At 43.6% G+C, this 16,702-nt stretch overlaps 2 protein-coding genes across 3 annotated transcripts; both read left to right on the top strand.

The window, feature by feature from the left end:
• Positions 1–2,208: 2,208 nt before the first annotated feature.
• LOC100194061 (nucleoporin p58/p45) lies at positions 2,209–6,525 on the top strand. 2 transcript variants are annotated; one of them, XM_008652718.4, is made up of 6 exons: positions 2,209–2,714; positions 3,912–4,026; positions 4,757–5,182; positions 5,452–5,935; positions 6,172–6,212; positions 6,306–6,525. In XM_008652718.4, the coding sequence occupies exons 1-6, from the start codon at positions 2,356–2,358 to the stop codon at positions 6,336–6,338; spliced, it is 1,458 nt and encodes a 485-aa protein (XP_008650940.1). In that variant the 5' UTR covers positions 2,209–2,355; the 3' UTR covers positions 6,339–6,525. The 2 variants fall into 2 exon arrangements, with proteins under 2 accessions (XP_008650940.1, NP_001132589.1); NM_001139117.1 differs by having other exon boundaries at positions 2,223–2,714; positions 4,760–5,182; positions 6,306–6,520.
• Positions 6,526–14,108: 7,583 nt separating this feature from the next.
• On the top strand, positions 14,109–16,702 carry LOC100283156 (uncharacterized). The gene is made up of 6 exons (NM_001156058.2): positions 14,109–15,203; positions 15,308–15,376; positions 15,460–15,528; positions 15,650–15,736; positions 16,106–16,173; positions 16,268–16,702. Exons 1-6 carry the CDS (start codon positions 14,427–14,429, stop codon positions 16,386–16,388), a joined length of 1,191 nt encoding a protein of 396 aa, NP_001149530.1. The 5' UTR covers positions 14,109–14,426; the 3' UTR covers positions 16,389–16,702.

Genomic DNA, 16,702 nt, shown 5'->3' with positions numbered 1-16,702 from the left:
GCCGAGGCCGAGTCCGAGCCCTGGGTCGGGCGAGGCGGAGTTCGTCGTCTTCCGGAGCCGAGGCCGAGCCCGAGCCCTGGGTCGGGCGAGGCGGAGTTTGTCGTACGAGGCCGAGACGGGGGCCGAGCCCTGGGGTCGGGCGAGGCGGAGCTTCCTATGGCGCCCGAAGCCGGACTTGGCTGCTGTCAGCCTCACTCTGTCGAGTGGCATAGCAGTCGGAGCGACGCAGGTGGCGCTGTCCTCTTGTCAGGCCGGTCAGTGGAGCGGCGAAGTGATTGCGGTCACTTCGGCTCTGTCGACTGAAGGGCGCGCGTCAGGATAAGGTGTCAGGCCATCCTTGCATTAAATGCTTCTGCGATACGGTCGGTCGGCGTGGCGATCTGGCTAAGGTTGCTTCTTGGCGAAGACTGGGCCTCGGGCGAGCCGAAGGTGTGTCCGTTGCTTGAGGGGGCCACGGGCGAGACGTGAATCCTCCAGGGTCGGCTGCCCTTGCCCGAGGCTGGGCTCGGGCGAGGCGAGATCGTGTCCCTTGAGTGGACCGAGCCCTGACTTAATCGCACCCATCAGGCCTTTGCAGCTTTGTGTTGGTGGGGGTTACCAGCTGAGATTAGAAGTCTTGGGGGTACCCCTAATTATGGTCCCCGACACATTGCATGGGATTATTTATTAATTTTGTTCTATTATTTTTATTAATGTTTGGTATTTACTTATATCTAGTAATTGCTAATAAAATTTTGACCAACTACTTAAAAGCAATGCTCAGCTTTAACCCATGTTGTTGATTAGCCTTACACATCACATGAACTCCCACATTTGGTGAGTTCATGCCACTGGTTCCCCACAACTTGTTGAGCTATGATCATGTGTGAACTCACCCTTACTGTCTCACACCGCCCACAGGAGAAGAACAGGTGGTTCAAGTGGAGCCACGTATCGAGGAGTTCGATTCGATCTAGGTGGTGTCTCCCAGTTGACTTTCCGCGCCAAGGATGGATTTTAGATCATGTTATATTTATCTTTTATTTTTGTAAGTCTTCCGCTATGTAATAAGTACTCTGATTATTGTGACATTTATCTCTATACACTCTGTTATTATATATGTTGTCTTCTTTGGCGCATGTATGAGATGCACCCGGCTTTGTCTCTTAAAACCGGGTGTGACATCAAAAGAAAAGTCCAACACTTGGTGAGGTGCACATGCAATACGCAAACACCAAACACACATGCCAGTATGTTTTTTATTTGTGGATAAGTATTTATTTGTCGTTTTGGTTTTCTCGCTAATGTGTATCATATCTTTTGTATAGACCTATCACTATCACTATGACAGATTAGAACAATATCACGATCCTTCCAACAGGCCCGAGTACTATCACTATGATTTGAGTCGAACATGTGAATATTGTGAAATAATTTGACCTACGTGTCGTTGCCTCGTTGGAGAGTTGTAAAAGAACTTGTATTTGAGTATTGCGAAGTTCGTTGGTTGTTTGTTGCATAAGAACTGGAGTTTGTGGTTGCATATATTTGTTGTATGTTATTTTGGTGAACACATCTCTTGTGGATCAATTAATATTTACCGTGCAATGTGAATTGAGCAAATTATAAATAAATTCTGTCAAAAAATTCCATTTTATGTAAAAACAGCGAAACTGGTTCGTTTCGTGGTAAACCGACGGTTTAGAGTGGTTTTTCGTCGTTTTTCACCGGTAAACCGGTCTGAATTCAAATTTATTTGAATTGGTACCGACCGGTTTTTACTAGTTTTCACCGGTTTAACGGCGGTAAACCGTTACCAGTGAGTAACAGTTTTTCTACCCGAGACAATTTTGTAAACCTGGATCGGACGCAGGATACTGGGAAAATGGCATAGGAATTCTACAGAAATTAGTTAAAAACATAAAAAACGTAGGATTCAGAAATTAGTAATTCAGTAATTCAGACATAGAAGGTCTAAACTTCAGTACCTTTTTATACTAATGAGTAATATAACTTTTAGAGTTTAAAGTAGGGGTTTTTTAATTTGGTGCCCTCAGTTTTGGTAGTGTGCTTACTTATACTTTTAGTCGTGTTTTTTCTCAGCTGTGTCCTTCTGTTCTATAGCATTGGAAGAGCACAACTGAGAAAAACACGATTAAGGGTATAAATAAGCATACCACCAAAACTGAAGGCACAAATTTAAAAAACCCTTTAAGGTAAGGGGGCCAAGGGCATCGGCTTCCGGTTTTCTAGTTCCAGGGTTTAAAGAGCTCGCCGAGCCCGTCGTGCGCCGGCCCAGCAAGAGCCCACTACTTTCCGCCATCGTCATCGCCGTCGACATCGCCGGCGCCGACCTCTCCGTCTCCGCGCGCGGCAATGGCATTCTCCTTCGCCTCGCCGCCGAACCCCTTCCAGACGCCGGCTGCGTCGAATCCCTTCCAGACGCCAGCTGCGTCCAACCCCTTTCAGACGCCGGCGGCGCCGAATCCGTTTCAGACGCCGACTCCGGCCACCTCACAGGCGCCGTCCCTATCGCCCTCGCCGTTCCAGTTCAGCTTCCAGCCGCAGCCGCAGCAGCAGCCACAGCAGCAGGTGGCGCCGGCGGCGCAACCTCAGCAGCCGCAGCCACAGCATCAGAAGCTGATGCTGTACACGACGGATATGAAACCCGCTGGGTACAACACCAAGTGGGAGGAGCTGCACGCCGAGTCGCAGAAGGCTTTGCTCCAGATCGAGTAGGGTTCTTCCTCTGAATATTTACTTTTCCCTTGTCTGCTTTTCTTGCAAAGGAGCGCGGTTATTGCTTAGATGGAATCATGGAACTCATTGTCGATTTAGACCCACAACTAGAATTGCTCCACCCAATTAGCAGAAGTACATGATTACTAGGCCAAATTAGTGGAATGTGCTCCCGATTGATTCTTTACGGTGAAATGAGTGTGATTTAAATTGAAGGTATTGGTAGATGACGTATCTAAGCTGTTCAGCCTGTTCTCTTCCTACATGGGGCTATTTTTTAAATTTGAGGCTGCTGCCATTTTCCATTGTAGTAAAGTTTTGGTTTCTGGACGGAATGATACATCTTGTATTCCATGATTAGATTTTCTGTTGAGGGTGGGCTTATGTTGTGTTTGATGTTCTCGAGGCAATCCTCAGAGTCTTAGCCTCAATGGTCAAGGGCTTGCAGTTCCTCTCCATTTTTTGTAATATGTTGCATACATTGGGTTTATTGGAGCATTTGATGTTTCAGTTGTGCACTATAAATTTGATGGTCCTTCTTCTCGAATGCTATACACCAATAACAAAGCAACACAATCGTTAATGGATAAGGACCTTCGTCCTTCGAAACATTATTTCCCTTCGGATATAATGATTTTTGGACGAAGGTCATATCTTCATCATCTCGATAAATGAATACATATAAAAAGACATAAAACATATAAGAATGTAAATAATGGCAGCATAGAAATGGATTATTAACATTCTTATTTCACTTTATAAACATAAATAAATGCTCATAATATTTATGCTTTATTGATACCTTCGTTTCAACAGAAGGTGATAATGTGAGGGACGCGGGAACAATTACAATGCAGCATGAACAGTGCATGTGTACTGTTCATCTATTTATAGGCACGTGACGCAGCCCGGACAAAATTACATTTGTGTCCCTGATAACTAATTATGATCATAATATAGACTAGCAAGGACCATACAGTCTTTTCCTCTTTAAGTCGGTATCGTCCTTCGTCTTTAGCATGACACCAAACCTAAGCTCTTCTAATTGTAGCTTCGGCTTATATCTTCATATCACATCTGTCCTTGTACTGTCCCGACGAAGGTGTTTTTGCTTAGACGACCTTCGGCGGAGAAGAAGACCCCCAACAAAATTGTTTCCATGATGTTTTTCTTCCTTAACTGTGGTTTTGCAGGGACAAGGTACGAGACTACAGAGACGAGTGTGAGAGGTTGGATCAGTGCAGTCGCCTTTATGACTCCTCAATCTCAAATGTAAATTTTGAGCTTGATGCAAGTCGGATTGTTCAGGTTCGGATATTTCATCAGGATCTTCACCTTTACTAGATTTTCTTAGCTTTTAGTGCATGATTGATTGTTTTTGTCACGCTCCACAATCCAGAAATCACTGTAGTCTTGGCTGATAGCATGATAGGCATTCTGAAAGAGCACAAAGTATTTTTCTAGAATTTGTTATATCATTGCAAACAGACAAGAGTCACCTGTAGACCTTCTATGAATTTTAAGGTTCATGAGTTAGTGATCTATATCTTTGATATAGTGTCCCCTGACCCCCCGACAACTGCAGACTTCAAAACCCTCTTCCATTTCTTTGTTAGGTGAATTTCTGAAAGATTAAACCTTCTCCACTTTCCACAAATATGTGATCTATCATATAAGTCTATTAGATATAGGCTTGTTCTAATGGTTTAGTTATGTCATGAACAAGGAAAACTTATGTTGCAACTGAAACTTCATAGAAGCTAGTAAGAATAGAAGCTTCATAGTTTGACTACGAAGTTTTCCCATGATAGTGCAGTTATAAATCTAATAAGATCATGGTGGGTTATTTAGTGCAAACTTGCATCCAACCTGAATGTTAACATGCCTTTTAAAGTAATTTTGGTTGGTAGCTGGGAATTGATGTACCAATGCTGAATATTTTATTTTGTATACAATTGTAGTGCCATAGTGGTAGGCTGGCCTGGGTCTGTTCTAGCAGGATCTTGGATCCATTAGTGATATTTGTTGTCTACTCTAGCAGGAACTTGGAGGGACCACCACTGTAATGGAGAGAGAGAAGGCTTCCATTCAAGAGTTGATGAATGTTGTCAATGAAATGATGTGGAACACGGAATTTGCTATTAGGTCGTATCTGATGTTGAGGCCAAGATTCACCCGTACAGGTGCTGGAGTTGCAAATGGTGGTTCTTCAAATCCTTCTGCTGGTGCTCCACCCAATCAGCCAGTGTTAGATTTCTACAGTGGAGTCCCAAAGCGCCCTTCCATTTTTATGCAGCACACTGTCAATAGGTTTGAGTGCTATCTTGCGGAGTGTTGCAAGTGGATTGGGGAGCTAGAGCAGCTGGTTCAAATTGAGACAAATAAAATATCATCAGATTCTCTAGATTCTCTTCCAAAAGTTATGTCAAATGTGCATGATTACTTCATCTATGTTGCTTCTAAGGTAAGCTTGCTCAAAAAAGAGGTTATATAAATAAATAAATTCAGGATAATTTTTGCTATGAAATATACTTTGATGATGTGCCATGTCTAACAATTATTGCTTTCTTATGATGAGTCAAATATAAAACCCTTAACTGATTTAACATTTAGAAGTTGCAACGTTGCTGTGAACAAAATGAGAAGCCATTATTTGTTATCATTTACTACTAAGCTAGTAAGCTTAGTATCGCCTTCATACTAAGGGGTTTCCTTATCTTTGCTATTTTTCAGGTGGAAAATCTTCATCAATATGTTGAATCAATGAAAGCTGAATATCTTAATGAACAACGCCGCAACGGCAATGGGAGCAATCCATTTCTAGAGGCAAACAGACGAGAGGCAGCTAAACAAGAAGCAGCTGCCAGAAGGGTCCATCCAACACTGCATTTGCCTGCCCCTGCGCAGCCCATGCCACAAATCGCTGCACCAGCTACAAGCCAACCGCAGCAACCTTCCTTTCCGTCTGCTGCGACTTCCTCAAGTGCCTTTTCAACTTTTAGCACACCGGCTTCTGCTCCATCCTCATCTAGTCTGTTTGCAACTCCAACAACTCCAGCTCCATCAGCCAACCTTTTTGGTGCATCTGGGTCGGCTCAGTTGACCACACCATTTGGGACAGCCTCCACTCCAACATTGGCATCAACACCTGCTCCTGGATTTGGGACTAGCACTACATCTTTGGGTGGAACATCTCTATTTTCTACACCATTTGGAGGTACACATACTTGATCAATCAACATTACGTGCTGTAAGCCGTATGGTGGAATTTGCATGCTATTTTGCTTGAAGCAACTTGGAGCTGCACGTACTTACTGATATAGATTAATTGTATTAGCACCGTTTTTCTTTCCTGCACGTTGCTTGTTTATCCCGAGTTCAGTGCTTTCATTATAAGTGTCTATTCAAAATTAGGACATATTGTACTTCATGACACATCTATGTATTTTTCAGGTGGGGCTACAGCTTCAGGTTCCAGCTTTGGTGGTGCATCGGTGAGTAAAACTGAGATAAGTTTTTAGTTGGTTCTGCATATTGCCAAACTTCCCTTTTCGCCTAACCATGTTTACCCATTTTGAATGGTGCAGAAAGGAAGGTCGAAGCCCCGGGGACGACGCTAGATGTAAATGTGGATGCTATTGATTCTCTTGACTGTTACTTCGTCCATTTTATGCAGAAATTGTAACTAATCCCCGCCCCCCTCAAAAAAAACTAGTGGAGTTTTAGGTGACTTATTGCATGCTTACTACTCTAACCTTTTTGTACTAGTTGTCATAAAGTTTTAATCCCTATGCCCCTTCATAATCTTGCCTGATTGTTGAACTGCAAACGTAAGAGATGTTGTATGGGCCAGAACCTGTTAATGCGCTGACTCTTCTGGATGTAAAAGCCGGTTCCTTTTAGATCAGGTAGAGCTTAGCTTTTATCTGGCACGAGCTGGTGAAAGCAAGAGAGGGGTAGCTTGTGGATTGTAAATGCTGGGCAAAAGCCGAGTCTGGGTAGATCCAAACGGCACCAATATGGCTACATAGAAGTAATAAATAAAATTTGTAATCTTCTAATCCATAAGCTAATCTAACTTTGTTCTAAATTGTAAGTTATTCTAAGTCAAAACATCCCATATTTGGATCACATTTACCTAATAAAATAATTATATTATAATATCATATAGGTATTATATATATTCTTCATTAATTATAAGTATTATTATGTTCTTTACTAATTATATTTTTATAGTATATCAGTATAAATATTTGTAAATATCTCTATAACTTTGATAAAATTGGAGATGGCTAAATTTATGTAATGAAAATGACATTTATAATACTAAGTGGTTGTTTCAGCTTAAATCTAGCTTCTAACCGCTAGAAGTTGCTGCGATTTGGTAAATATTTAGCTTTTTACCCCGTTTTTATGAGACCGGTTTGGTGAAAATCGGTCAAAATCAATGTGAACATATAATCAGTGAGTTGTTGCAACAGAAGGAATTCATCAATTCCTAGATCTTAAACTCTATGTACTCATTTATTTTCCTCCGCATATAATCTCCACGATACGTAAATTCTCATAAAAGCTCGTTTGAAAAAACTAAACCAAACAGGCTCTAAATAAGTTTCACTATATTTTTTTAATTACTTGTGTTTTATAGTAAACCTAATGTTATTTATTTTTATAGCTTTCTCTATAATTTTAGTTAAACAAGTGGTGTTTTAAGATAGTTTGACTAATGAAAAAGAATTATAATTTGGGGTGGAGGGAGCACTGGATTCACCTTGGCATCATGTCCATGCACCATGCTCGAGTTTAACTTTAAAGCAACATATCATGTGCAATCGGATTTATTGGTGCAACCCGTGTAACTAAGACACACAGGGTGATGGGGGAGAGCGGGAGACCTTTTTAATTAAAAAAAAAACACATCACATCTCCTAGATATTTTTAAAAAGGTCCTCACATATTCATGCTTGTGTTTTGGTCGCGTGGTTGCACCAATAGGTCCTGTTGCACCTGATATATTGCCTAATTTTTAGACACAAGCATATCTCATGTTTCTTGTAAACAACTGTCTCGTTTTGAATTATTAGATGTTTTAACTTTAGATAGAGCAATAACTAGTTTTTAAAAAAGGGTATAGCAGATGTATATGGAACCAGGGATGATCGCAACGTAAAATATTAGTGGACGGCTAGATGTGAGTGGGGCCTAAATAGACAGCTACTAAGAAAAAGGTCCCTTCTCTTTTTCTCCCTGGATTAATCAGGTCACACGGACCGAACGCATCTGCAGCCTGCAGATCTCCTAGGGTCGAACATGGCAGCTGGAAATTTCACTTCTTCTTTTGAACACATGAACGCTAGCAGTTCGTCCCTTGTAAAGTTCTAGACAATTTCGTCCGGTCACCATTCTTACTGCACCTAAACATGATCGTCATTCCCTTAGTTTACTAGGTTGCTTCACGCTGTCACCCGTAGCTTAGACAGCAGTCCAGTCCAGCGATTGCAGCACGTTTCCGTTCGTCACCAGCTCGCGACGCTTCCTGCTTTCTTCCTTCCTGCCCTGTCTCTCTCTCTCTCTCTCTCTCTGTCGTTGCGCATGATTGGGCATCCTCAGAGCGTAAGTGCTTACGACACCGCGTACATCATCACCGAGTTCCTTGGGTTTTTATATGGAGTCAATTACTTAGCGTTTGACATCTTTGCAGAAGCGAATCGTCGTTGCTGGCGGTTGACGTCCAGGCGCGGACGTCGATGGGCTGGGCCCACGTGCCAGTGTGCGCGAGCTTTTTATTTAGGCCTGGAAACAACATAGTTTTTAATAACCTAATGTTTATCTCTAGTTTTTAGAAACTGTTTATGAAAAAATAGTTTAAAATGTTTGAAACCACCTCAGTTTTCATAAACTGGTTTTAGCTAGAGAAGTCTAGTTTCTTGATTTTTAAGGGACTGAGAATCTAGTTTCTATAAACTAGGATATAAACTGGTATGTTTAGAACCAAATTCTTAAAAACTGGGTGCTTCCAAACAAGCATTTGGTGGATGAGCTTAGTTAGTTGAACGTTTCCAGATTTGACCACGGTTGTTTTACTGCAATGATCATTTTATCTTGCTTTCACAGTTGACATTATTGTACAATGCTACCTTTTGTTGTCTCATCTGAATGAGTTATCCTGCACCGTTTCCTGATTTGAATCTTGGAGGAACGTTTTGCCCTTGTTTGATTATTTCTATATCACATAGATTGAATGGGATTAAAAAAATCAGTATGGATTTTAACTTATTATGGATTGAAACTCATCCAATCCCGTCCAATCCACGTTGAAGAGAAACAAACGGACCTCTTAATGGCTTGTTCGGTTAGCTCTCAATCCATGTGGATTGAGTGAGATTGGATGTGTTTGAATCCCAAACAAGTCAAACTTCTTCTTAATTTTTTCCAATCACATCAAATCCATGTGTATTGGGAATAACCGAACAAGCCCTAATCTGGAAAGAAAAAGAAAAGGAGTATGGATGGACCAAGTTCCTAGCTGTCCACTGATGATGCTGGGTATGCGAATGCACGGCTCCTGTTTCCTCGTCCAGATCTTGGACCTGGTCGCATATCTTCAAGCGTCACTCTGATCCATCCACGGCTCCATCTGAAACACTCTCCGCTGTGGGCCCATGGCTTCGTCACTGGCTATTGACTGACGTGTCTGATACAGCTCCAACAGTGGAAGCTGCCACGAAGCAACGGTCGAGGCTTCCAGCTTACCGGCAATGCACACTGGCTGATCAGAGTTCGTTTTCGTGGCTCCGTACTCGGTGGTGCTGCGCGCTGATGACGACCTCTGTTTCGGCTGTGCCTGTTCTTCTTCAGCTCGGAGGGTTGTGGATCAGTCTAGTTTATTTCCCCCCCGCGACCTAATCGCGGCACGCGCCTTTTCACGGCCGCGACAGTGATGTTCACCTAACGACTAGTGGCCGCCGCGTTCGTTGGCCGTTTGTCAGTCACTCGATTGACAATTCAATAAATACAGCACAAAGGTGTACTGGAATATTGCGGGAACATAAATAACATTACCTCGTTGTACCCAAAGTTAAACTTTTATACTTTGGGGGTCTTTGGTTCTGTGGACTAAAGTTTAGCCCGGGTCACATCAAGCGTTTGACTTTCAAATAGGAATATGAAATATAAACCCAACCAACTGTACTAGATTTGTCTCACTTTTTAATCTTCGGCTGAGAAATTAGTTTTATAATCCGACTACATTTAATACCCCGAACGGAGGTTCAAACATTCGATGTGATAGGGGCTAAATTTTAGCAGGGGCAAACCAAACACCCCCTTTGGCGATGTTTTTGCTAGCGTAACAGGATCTTCAGTAGACTCTTTATTTCTATTTGACTCTCTATTTAACTTTTTTATAAAGATTACTGTCGGGTACCGTAATTAGGGTACCCCAATAATCCTTAACATGGCTGGAAAACATTTTCAGAATAAACCGCAAAGACTGATAAACGCGGTTCAAGTCAAGGCCCCGTCAGCCGAGGGACGCGAACTCGTCTCACCCGAGCCTGGCCTCGGGTAAGGACAGTAGTCCCAGACGGATTCACGCCTCGCTCGAGGACCTCCTCAGGCAGTAGGCACACCCCCGGCTCACCCGAGGCTAAGCTCGGGCAAATTTTGTCGTGCAGCGACCTCGGCCAACTCACCTTACCAACCGATCGTATCGCATGCGCATTTAATGCGGGGATCGCCTGACACCTTATCCTGGCACGCACGCCTCAGTCGGCAAGGTCGAAGTGACCGTAGTCACTTCGTCCCTTTACTGATCGTTCTGATAGGAAGACAACGCTATTCACCCCGTTCCGACTACTGTGCCAACCACCAGGGTAAAACTGACATCAGTAAGTCACGACCTCCCCAGGGTTCAGCCTCGGGCGCAACAGGGAGCTCCGCCTCGCCCGACCTCAGGCCTCAGCCTCGGCCTCGGGAGAAGGTCTCCGCCTCGGCCTCGGGAGGGGTCACATCCTCGCCCGACCTCGGCCTCGGCCTCAGGAGAAGTCTCCGCCTCGCCCGACCTCGGCCTCGGACCGACCGCGCCACAGGGGATACATCATTACCCTACCCCTAGCTAGTTGCCTCAGGCTACGAAGGAACAAGACCGGTGTCCCATCTAGATTACTCCGGTAACAGATAATGATGGCTCCCCGTGTGCGTCCATGACGTCGGTTGTTCTCAAACTCCCTACGGAAGCAAGGAAACGTCAGCGGGATCCATGCCGCACCGCCAGCTGCGCTTCTACAGGGCTCAAGCACTTCTCCGACGGCCACGTTAGCACGTACACAGGGCTCAAGCACTTCTCCGCCGGCCACGTTAGCACATAGATACACCCCCATTATATATCTGGACCATCTCCTTGTATCTATAAAAGGTGATGTTCAGGGCCTTCCTGGGGGGCAAGAAAAAAGAAGGCGAGCAGAGACAGGCAGAATAGGGGAGACGTGGTGGAGGCCAACTCAGACACCTCATCTCAAGACCGAACCCTCTCTCTCTCTCTCTCTCTCTCTCTCGCGCGCGACGTTTGTAACCCCTACTACGAGCACCCCGGTGCAAGATAATATAAGTCTCATTCCTCCTCTTGTGTTCCATCTTGCATCAACCCATCTGGGCAGGTACACGCAGCGACAAATTCACTGATCGGTTGAGGGTCCTCGTGGGTCCGAAACGCCGACAATTATACTTTATATATAACATTTTACTCCAACAGATCATCTATCTATTTTGGCTAGTCAGGTGGCTATCCAAGTTTGGCTAGTAAGGGAGTCAATTTGGAGAGTCGGATAGCTTGGCGAGTCAGATAACTAATATGTTGTAGAGATATTTTGTTGTTGATTAGCCAAAATTTGGCATGGTGAGCTATTTGGTTAGTCTCTTGAAGATATTCTAACACATGTAGTTTGAACATAAAATTTTGTCTTAGGATTAAGGGTCTGTTAGGGCTTGTTTGAATACACTAGAACCAATAATTAGTTGTCAAAAAAATTCTAGTAGAATTAACTGGCTAACAAATATCTAGCTAAGAATATCTCCAATTTTTCTCTAAAAAATGCTCCCTAAACTCATGTTTAACAGACTGCTAAATAGCTATTGAGAGTAAAAAATAGTTTGGTCTCCAACTGTTCCTAATATTTAGAAAGTACTTTAATTTTAAGTCTATATTTGGTGGATCCATTTTTCTGTTTTATGTTGCGTGCGCTTATTTTCTATTTTTTTGGCCTCTCCGTGGCTATGGATCTCCCTGATGGCAGATCTCCGTGGCAGCGCACAACTGCAAGAAATGAGCTTGGTGGCGCACAACTTAGACCACATCCAGCAGATTACTTATAGTTTACCTAAAACACTGTTCTGCATTATAGACTATACGATTCGAAGAGTAAAATTTAAATATGAATATGGGGTCCAGCAGCTTACACGTTTCAGTCCCTATATTCAAACAATTTACGATGCATAACAGTGAAAAACAGTGTTTTAGGTAAACTATATTCTTCTATAATTTAATCATTGTGTCTTGATTTTTTTAATAATGTTTGCTTGAGCCTGCCTCGTGGTGTGAAAAAAAATGCGCCAAATCTCACTGCGTGGTGTGAAAATATTAGGCGGCAACTGTTATCGAAAATGGCTATCTAGTCTCCAAGACCAAATTGAGTTAGATAGTAAGTAACTATATTTAACAAGTCCATTTAGAGAACTATTGGATAATTATTTTTCACTTCTTAAATTTGAAACGTACGGAGTTGCTTAGAGAAAAATTGGAGATGCTCTAACTATCAGCTAAATTGTTGGGATGTTTTCAGCTAATTTTAACAACTACTCCGTAACTATTAGCTCTAGTAAGAGACAGACTTGCGTTGTGGCGAGTGGAAGCACATACCCCTCTCATTTTAATGGACTTTCTATTTTATTTACTATTACTATAGGTACAAAAGCCTGTTGGGTCCACCCCTGGCTCAGCTCCAAAAATTTGGATAGAAAATATATAACTTGTTCTCACGCCCCCTTCTTGCCACATTTATGATGTATACTTGTGATATCTGCTTATACAAGTTAAAACAACATTATAATGCTTATGCATTGTGACGTCATATAATCATATTTGATACTTATAAAAAATAAATCTATATTATTCTATTAAGAACTTAATGTAGTCATCTAGTGCTACCACCTGCTCAGAAAATTTGGGGTTAACCACTAGTCACTAGACCACATTTACCTTAGTGTTTAGAAATAAACAATAATTATATTTAAATAAATATCTCAATACCTATTTATATGATATATAACAACCGTAGCAAAGCACGAGTAACTAGCTAGTTTAATATTAAAATGAACATAAGATTCACATGTTAGATATTAAGTTGATAAGAATAAATATTATATTTTATCTTAGCCAAAAGAACGAAAAATATATGAGTTGAAAAGTAGCCTGGCCTTTTTTTATAGCTCGCTCGATTGCTCGTCCTCCTTCAGCTAGCAAGGTGGTACTGTGGGTGCGCTGTGTTGGGTATGACTTCCTGTCGTGTTAGGGTTAGATAGTTTCTCATGACCTATCTATGATGTAACAACCTATTGAGCGTTGCGTTGGGTATGACTTACTGTGGGAGCGCTGCGTTGGGTATGACTTCCTGTCGGAGAAAATGGACAGATATACGTGCTTCACATGTGACATGGTGCTTTAAAAAAGTAGAGATTCAGAAAATACTAGACGATGGGTCAAGAAGTTGTACTTTCTATTGCAAACAAGATGCATGCTTCATAGTAGCTATTTATTTGAAAGCATATTCAAATGTTAATTTGGTCAGATTCCATGTCAATTTCTCGTTATGTATCTTATCCCCAAAATTCACAAGTAAACAAATGTTTGATACACATAGTTAGTTACTACTTGGGCTAAAATTTAGATCGAGTTAACTATAGTTTACTAGCTAGTTGGATAACAACTAATTGAAGATTTAATTAAAAAATTAGCTCACCTCTCATGTTTAGATGTGCTAGAGCTTGTTTTAGTTAATTTTTAACTAGATAGCAAGAAACTCTTATATACTGCCAGCTATGTATTATGAGTGGGTTTTGGTAGTCTTTACAGATATAATCACGGACGAGTTTTTTGCTTCACTCGATCTAAATCCGACTCATTGCCATCCCAGTCTAAGACATTTTAACTTTTTGGACAGTCAAAGAATCTTGGTTTAACTAAAATTATAAGAAGAAATTATGAAGGATTATTTTGACTCCAGAATTTAACTAAAATTATAAAGGTTTATAACATAAAAAGCTATATACTTACTATTTGCGATTGCGACCGATGATGTTACATCAAACAGGATTTCCTAAACCCGAGGGCCTCCATCCCTCCACGTTCTCAGAAAAGTCGTCCACGCGTCTATAAACCACACCAATCTTTTGGCCCTTCGCTTCTCCGTTCTCCCCCAATTCGCCTTCACCTCGCCGCTTCCTCCTTGACCGCCACCGTTGACGTCGTCTTCCGGCGAGGTAGCTCGCCGGAAGACCTCACCTGGACTTTTCCGACGCACCCTCCACACACTCTTTAACCCTCCGGAATGGCCGCCTGCTTCTAGCTCGTCGACGCCCCAATCTCCGCTTGCTTCCTCGACAGCCCCATCCGCCTCTTCTCGCTCTCGCTACGGCTCCTCTGCCTGTTCGCCATGGCGATCCGCATCACCGTCTCCTACTCCGGCTACGTGGCGCAGAACCTCGCCGCGTCGCTCGGCCACCGCTTCTCCTCCGCCTCCGCCTCGGGCAGCCGCCTCCTCCATGACGGCGCCTGGCGCCCCTTCTGCATCTTCACCTCCACCCGCCAGCCCGAGCAGCACCGCGGCAGCGGCAGCGACCGCCATGACGGAGGCGACTACAACCACCCGAAGCCCCAGGCCATCGCCGCCGGAGCTCACTCGTTGCTGCTCACGCGTGCGTGCTTATCGTCCAAGTCGCCGCCGCCGTCTCTTGCCGTGGGGCTGCTCTCGGTGCTTGCGCAGAGGACGGGACCGACGCCTGGAACCACCGGATCGGCGGCTTCTCTCTCAGGCTCGTCGCCGATTTCCCTCGGTTTCAACCCCACCTCCTTCCTCCCGTTCCTGCAGACAGCGAGGTGGCTCCCGTGCAGCGACCTTGCCACCTCGTCGTCTTCGGCACCCTCTTCCCCTCCCCGCTCGCTGGCGCCTTCGGCTCCCCCCAAGAAGGCGTTGATTGGTGCTTCTACTGGTTCTACCGGAATTGCGACGAGCAGTGGTGCTGGTGCAGCGATGAGCAGGAGCAACTGGCTGTCGAGGTGGGTCAGCTCCTGCTCCGATGACGCCAAGACGGCGTTTGCGGCTGTGACCGTGCCACTTCTCTACGGGTCGTCCCTGGCCGAGCCGAAGTCCATCCCGTCCAAGTCCATGTACCCGACCTTCGATGTCGGTGATCGGATACTTGCTGAGAAGGTAGATAGAGCCTTTGCCTGACAGAACATTTTGGTTTTCAGAGATGTACCATGCCGTTTTTATGTTTGTTGTTGTGCATGATCTGGTGTTATTGTGATCTGCAGGTCTCATACATATTCCGGGATCCAGAAATTTCGGACATCGTGATCTTCCGGGCTCCCCCAGGACTTCAGGTGCCATTTCCAGCCTCCCTGGATTGTTTTCTCATACCTGATACGGTGAATGGTGATGTCTGAATCGAACGTTTTCATTGCAGGTTTATGGCTACAGCTCAGGTGATGTGTTCATCAAGAGAGTTGTGGCCAAGGGAGGAGACTATGTTGAAGTAAGCTTTCGTTTCGATGGTAGTGCAGCGATCCTTTTGTTTCGCGCCATTATGCTGCTCGAAACAGCTCGATTCTTTTATGCTTGAGTTGTAACTCTGAAAATCTTGGCTCTTTTAACAGGTGCGTGATGGCAAGCTGTTTGTTAATGGAGTAGTTCAGGATGAGGATTTTGTGCTGGAGCCACACAACTACGAGATGGAACCAGTGGTATGATATATGTTCTATAACATTAGGAACTATGCATTTTGTAGTGTGATTCTGCTTTCATATATTGTTCTTTTTTTACTTAGGTTAGAGACGTTAGACATATTTTCGTTGGAATTCTTGCTTTTGTTAGCGTAAGTAATTGAGATGCTGAACTAAAGTCTCTAGATTGTGCGGTAAAGAAGTATCAGCTGTTGCATTTTCGGTATTTGACTGCTAGTTGAATTGTCGAATGCTTGATAGCCACATAGACTATTCCCTTAGTCATACTGCTTAGCATTCTTGCATTTCTGTAAGCATGATGGTTCATCATGCGGTACCTGGGTGGCTAGGTGTCCTAACGCATTTCATATTTGTTGGTTGTTGCTGCAGCTTGTGCCGGAAGGTTATGTGTTCGTGTTGGGAGACAACCGCAACAACAGCTTTGATTCCCACAACTGGTACGTCGCAAGCTACTGTAATTCGACCTGTTACACTAGAAACGCACAGATATGCGGATATGCCTGAATCGTATTGAATGTCTTGCCGTTGCAGGGGTCCACTTCCAGTGAGGAACATTGTCGGGAGATCTATCCTCCGGTATTGGCCACCATCGAAGATCAATGATACAATTTATGAGCCTGATGTGTCCCGCCTCACGGTGCCGTCCTCGTAGTAGTCGCTGCAGTGATGCTGGATATCCAGTGTGTGTACAATGACCTTATACTTCGTGGAGCCTCATTTGATGAGTTGAGCTCCAGTTCCAATTCTCTCAGAATATTGTCTCCTGAGTGTTCCCTGTAAATTCTCTTTGCCTGACTGATTTGTTTTCGCTGCCGGTTGGCAGATGCTTGTTCAAAGCACGGGAAAGTGCAGTACCTTGCATCTTGCAATACAAACTAATTAAACCGGTTACCCTTTTTTTTTTGTTTTATCGAGATAAACTCTGATTTTAAGAAAGCAATAAGGTTTCGTACATCATGTTATTTC

Source organism: Zea mays, chromosome 7 (assembly GCF_902167145.1).
Source record: "Zea mays cultivar B73 chromosome 7, Zm-B73-REFERENCE-NAM-5.0, whole genome shotgun sequence".
Lineage (NCBI taxonomy): Eukaryota > Viridiplantae > Streptophyta > Magnoliopsida > Poales > Poaceae > Zea > Zea mays.
This window is presented reverse-complemented; position numbering and strand designations above follow the sequence as displayed.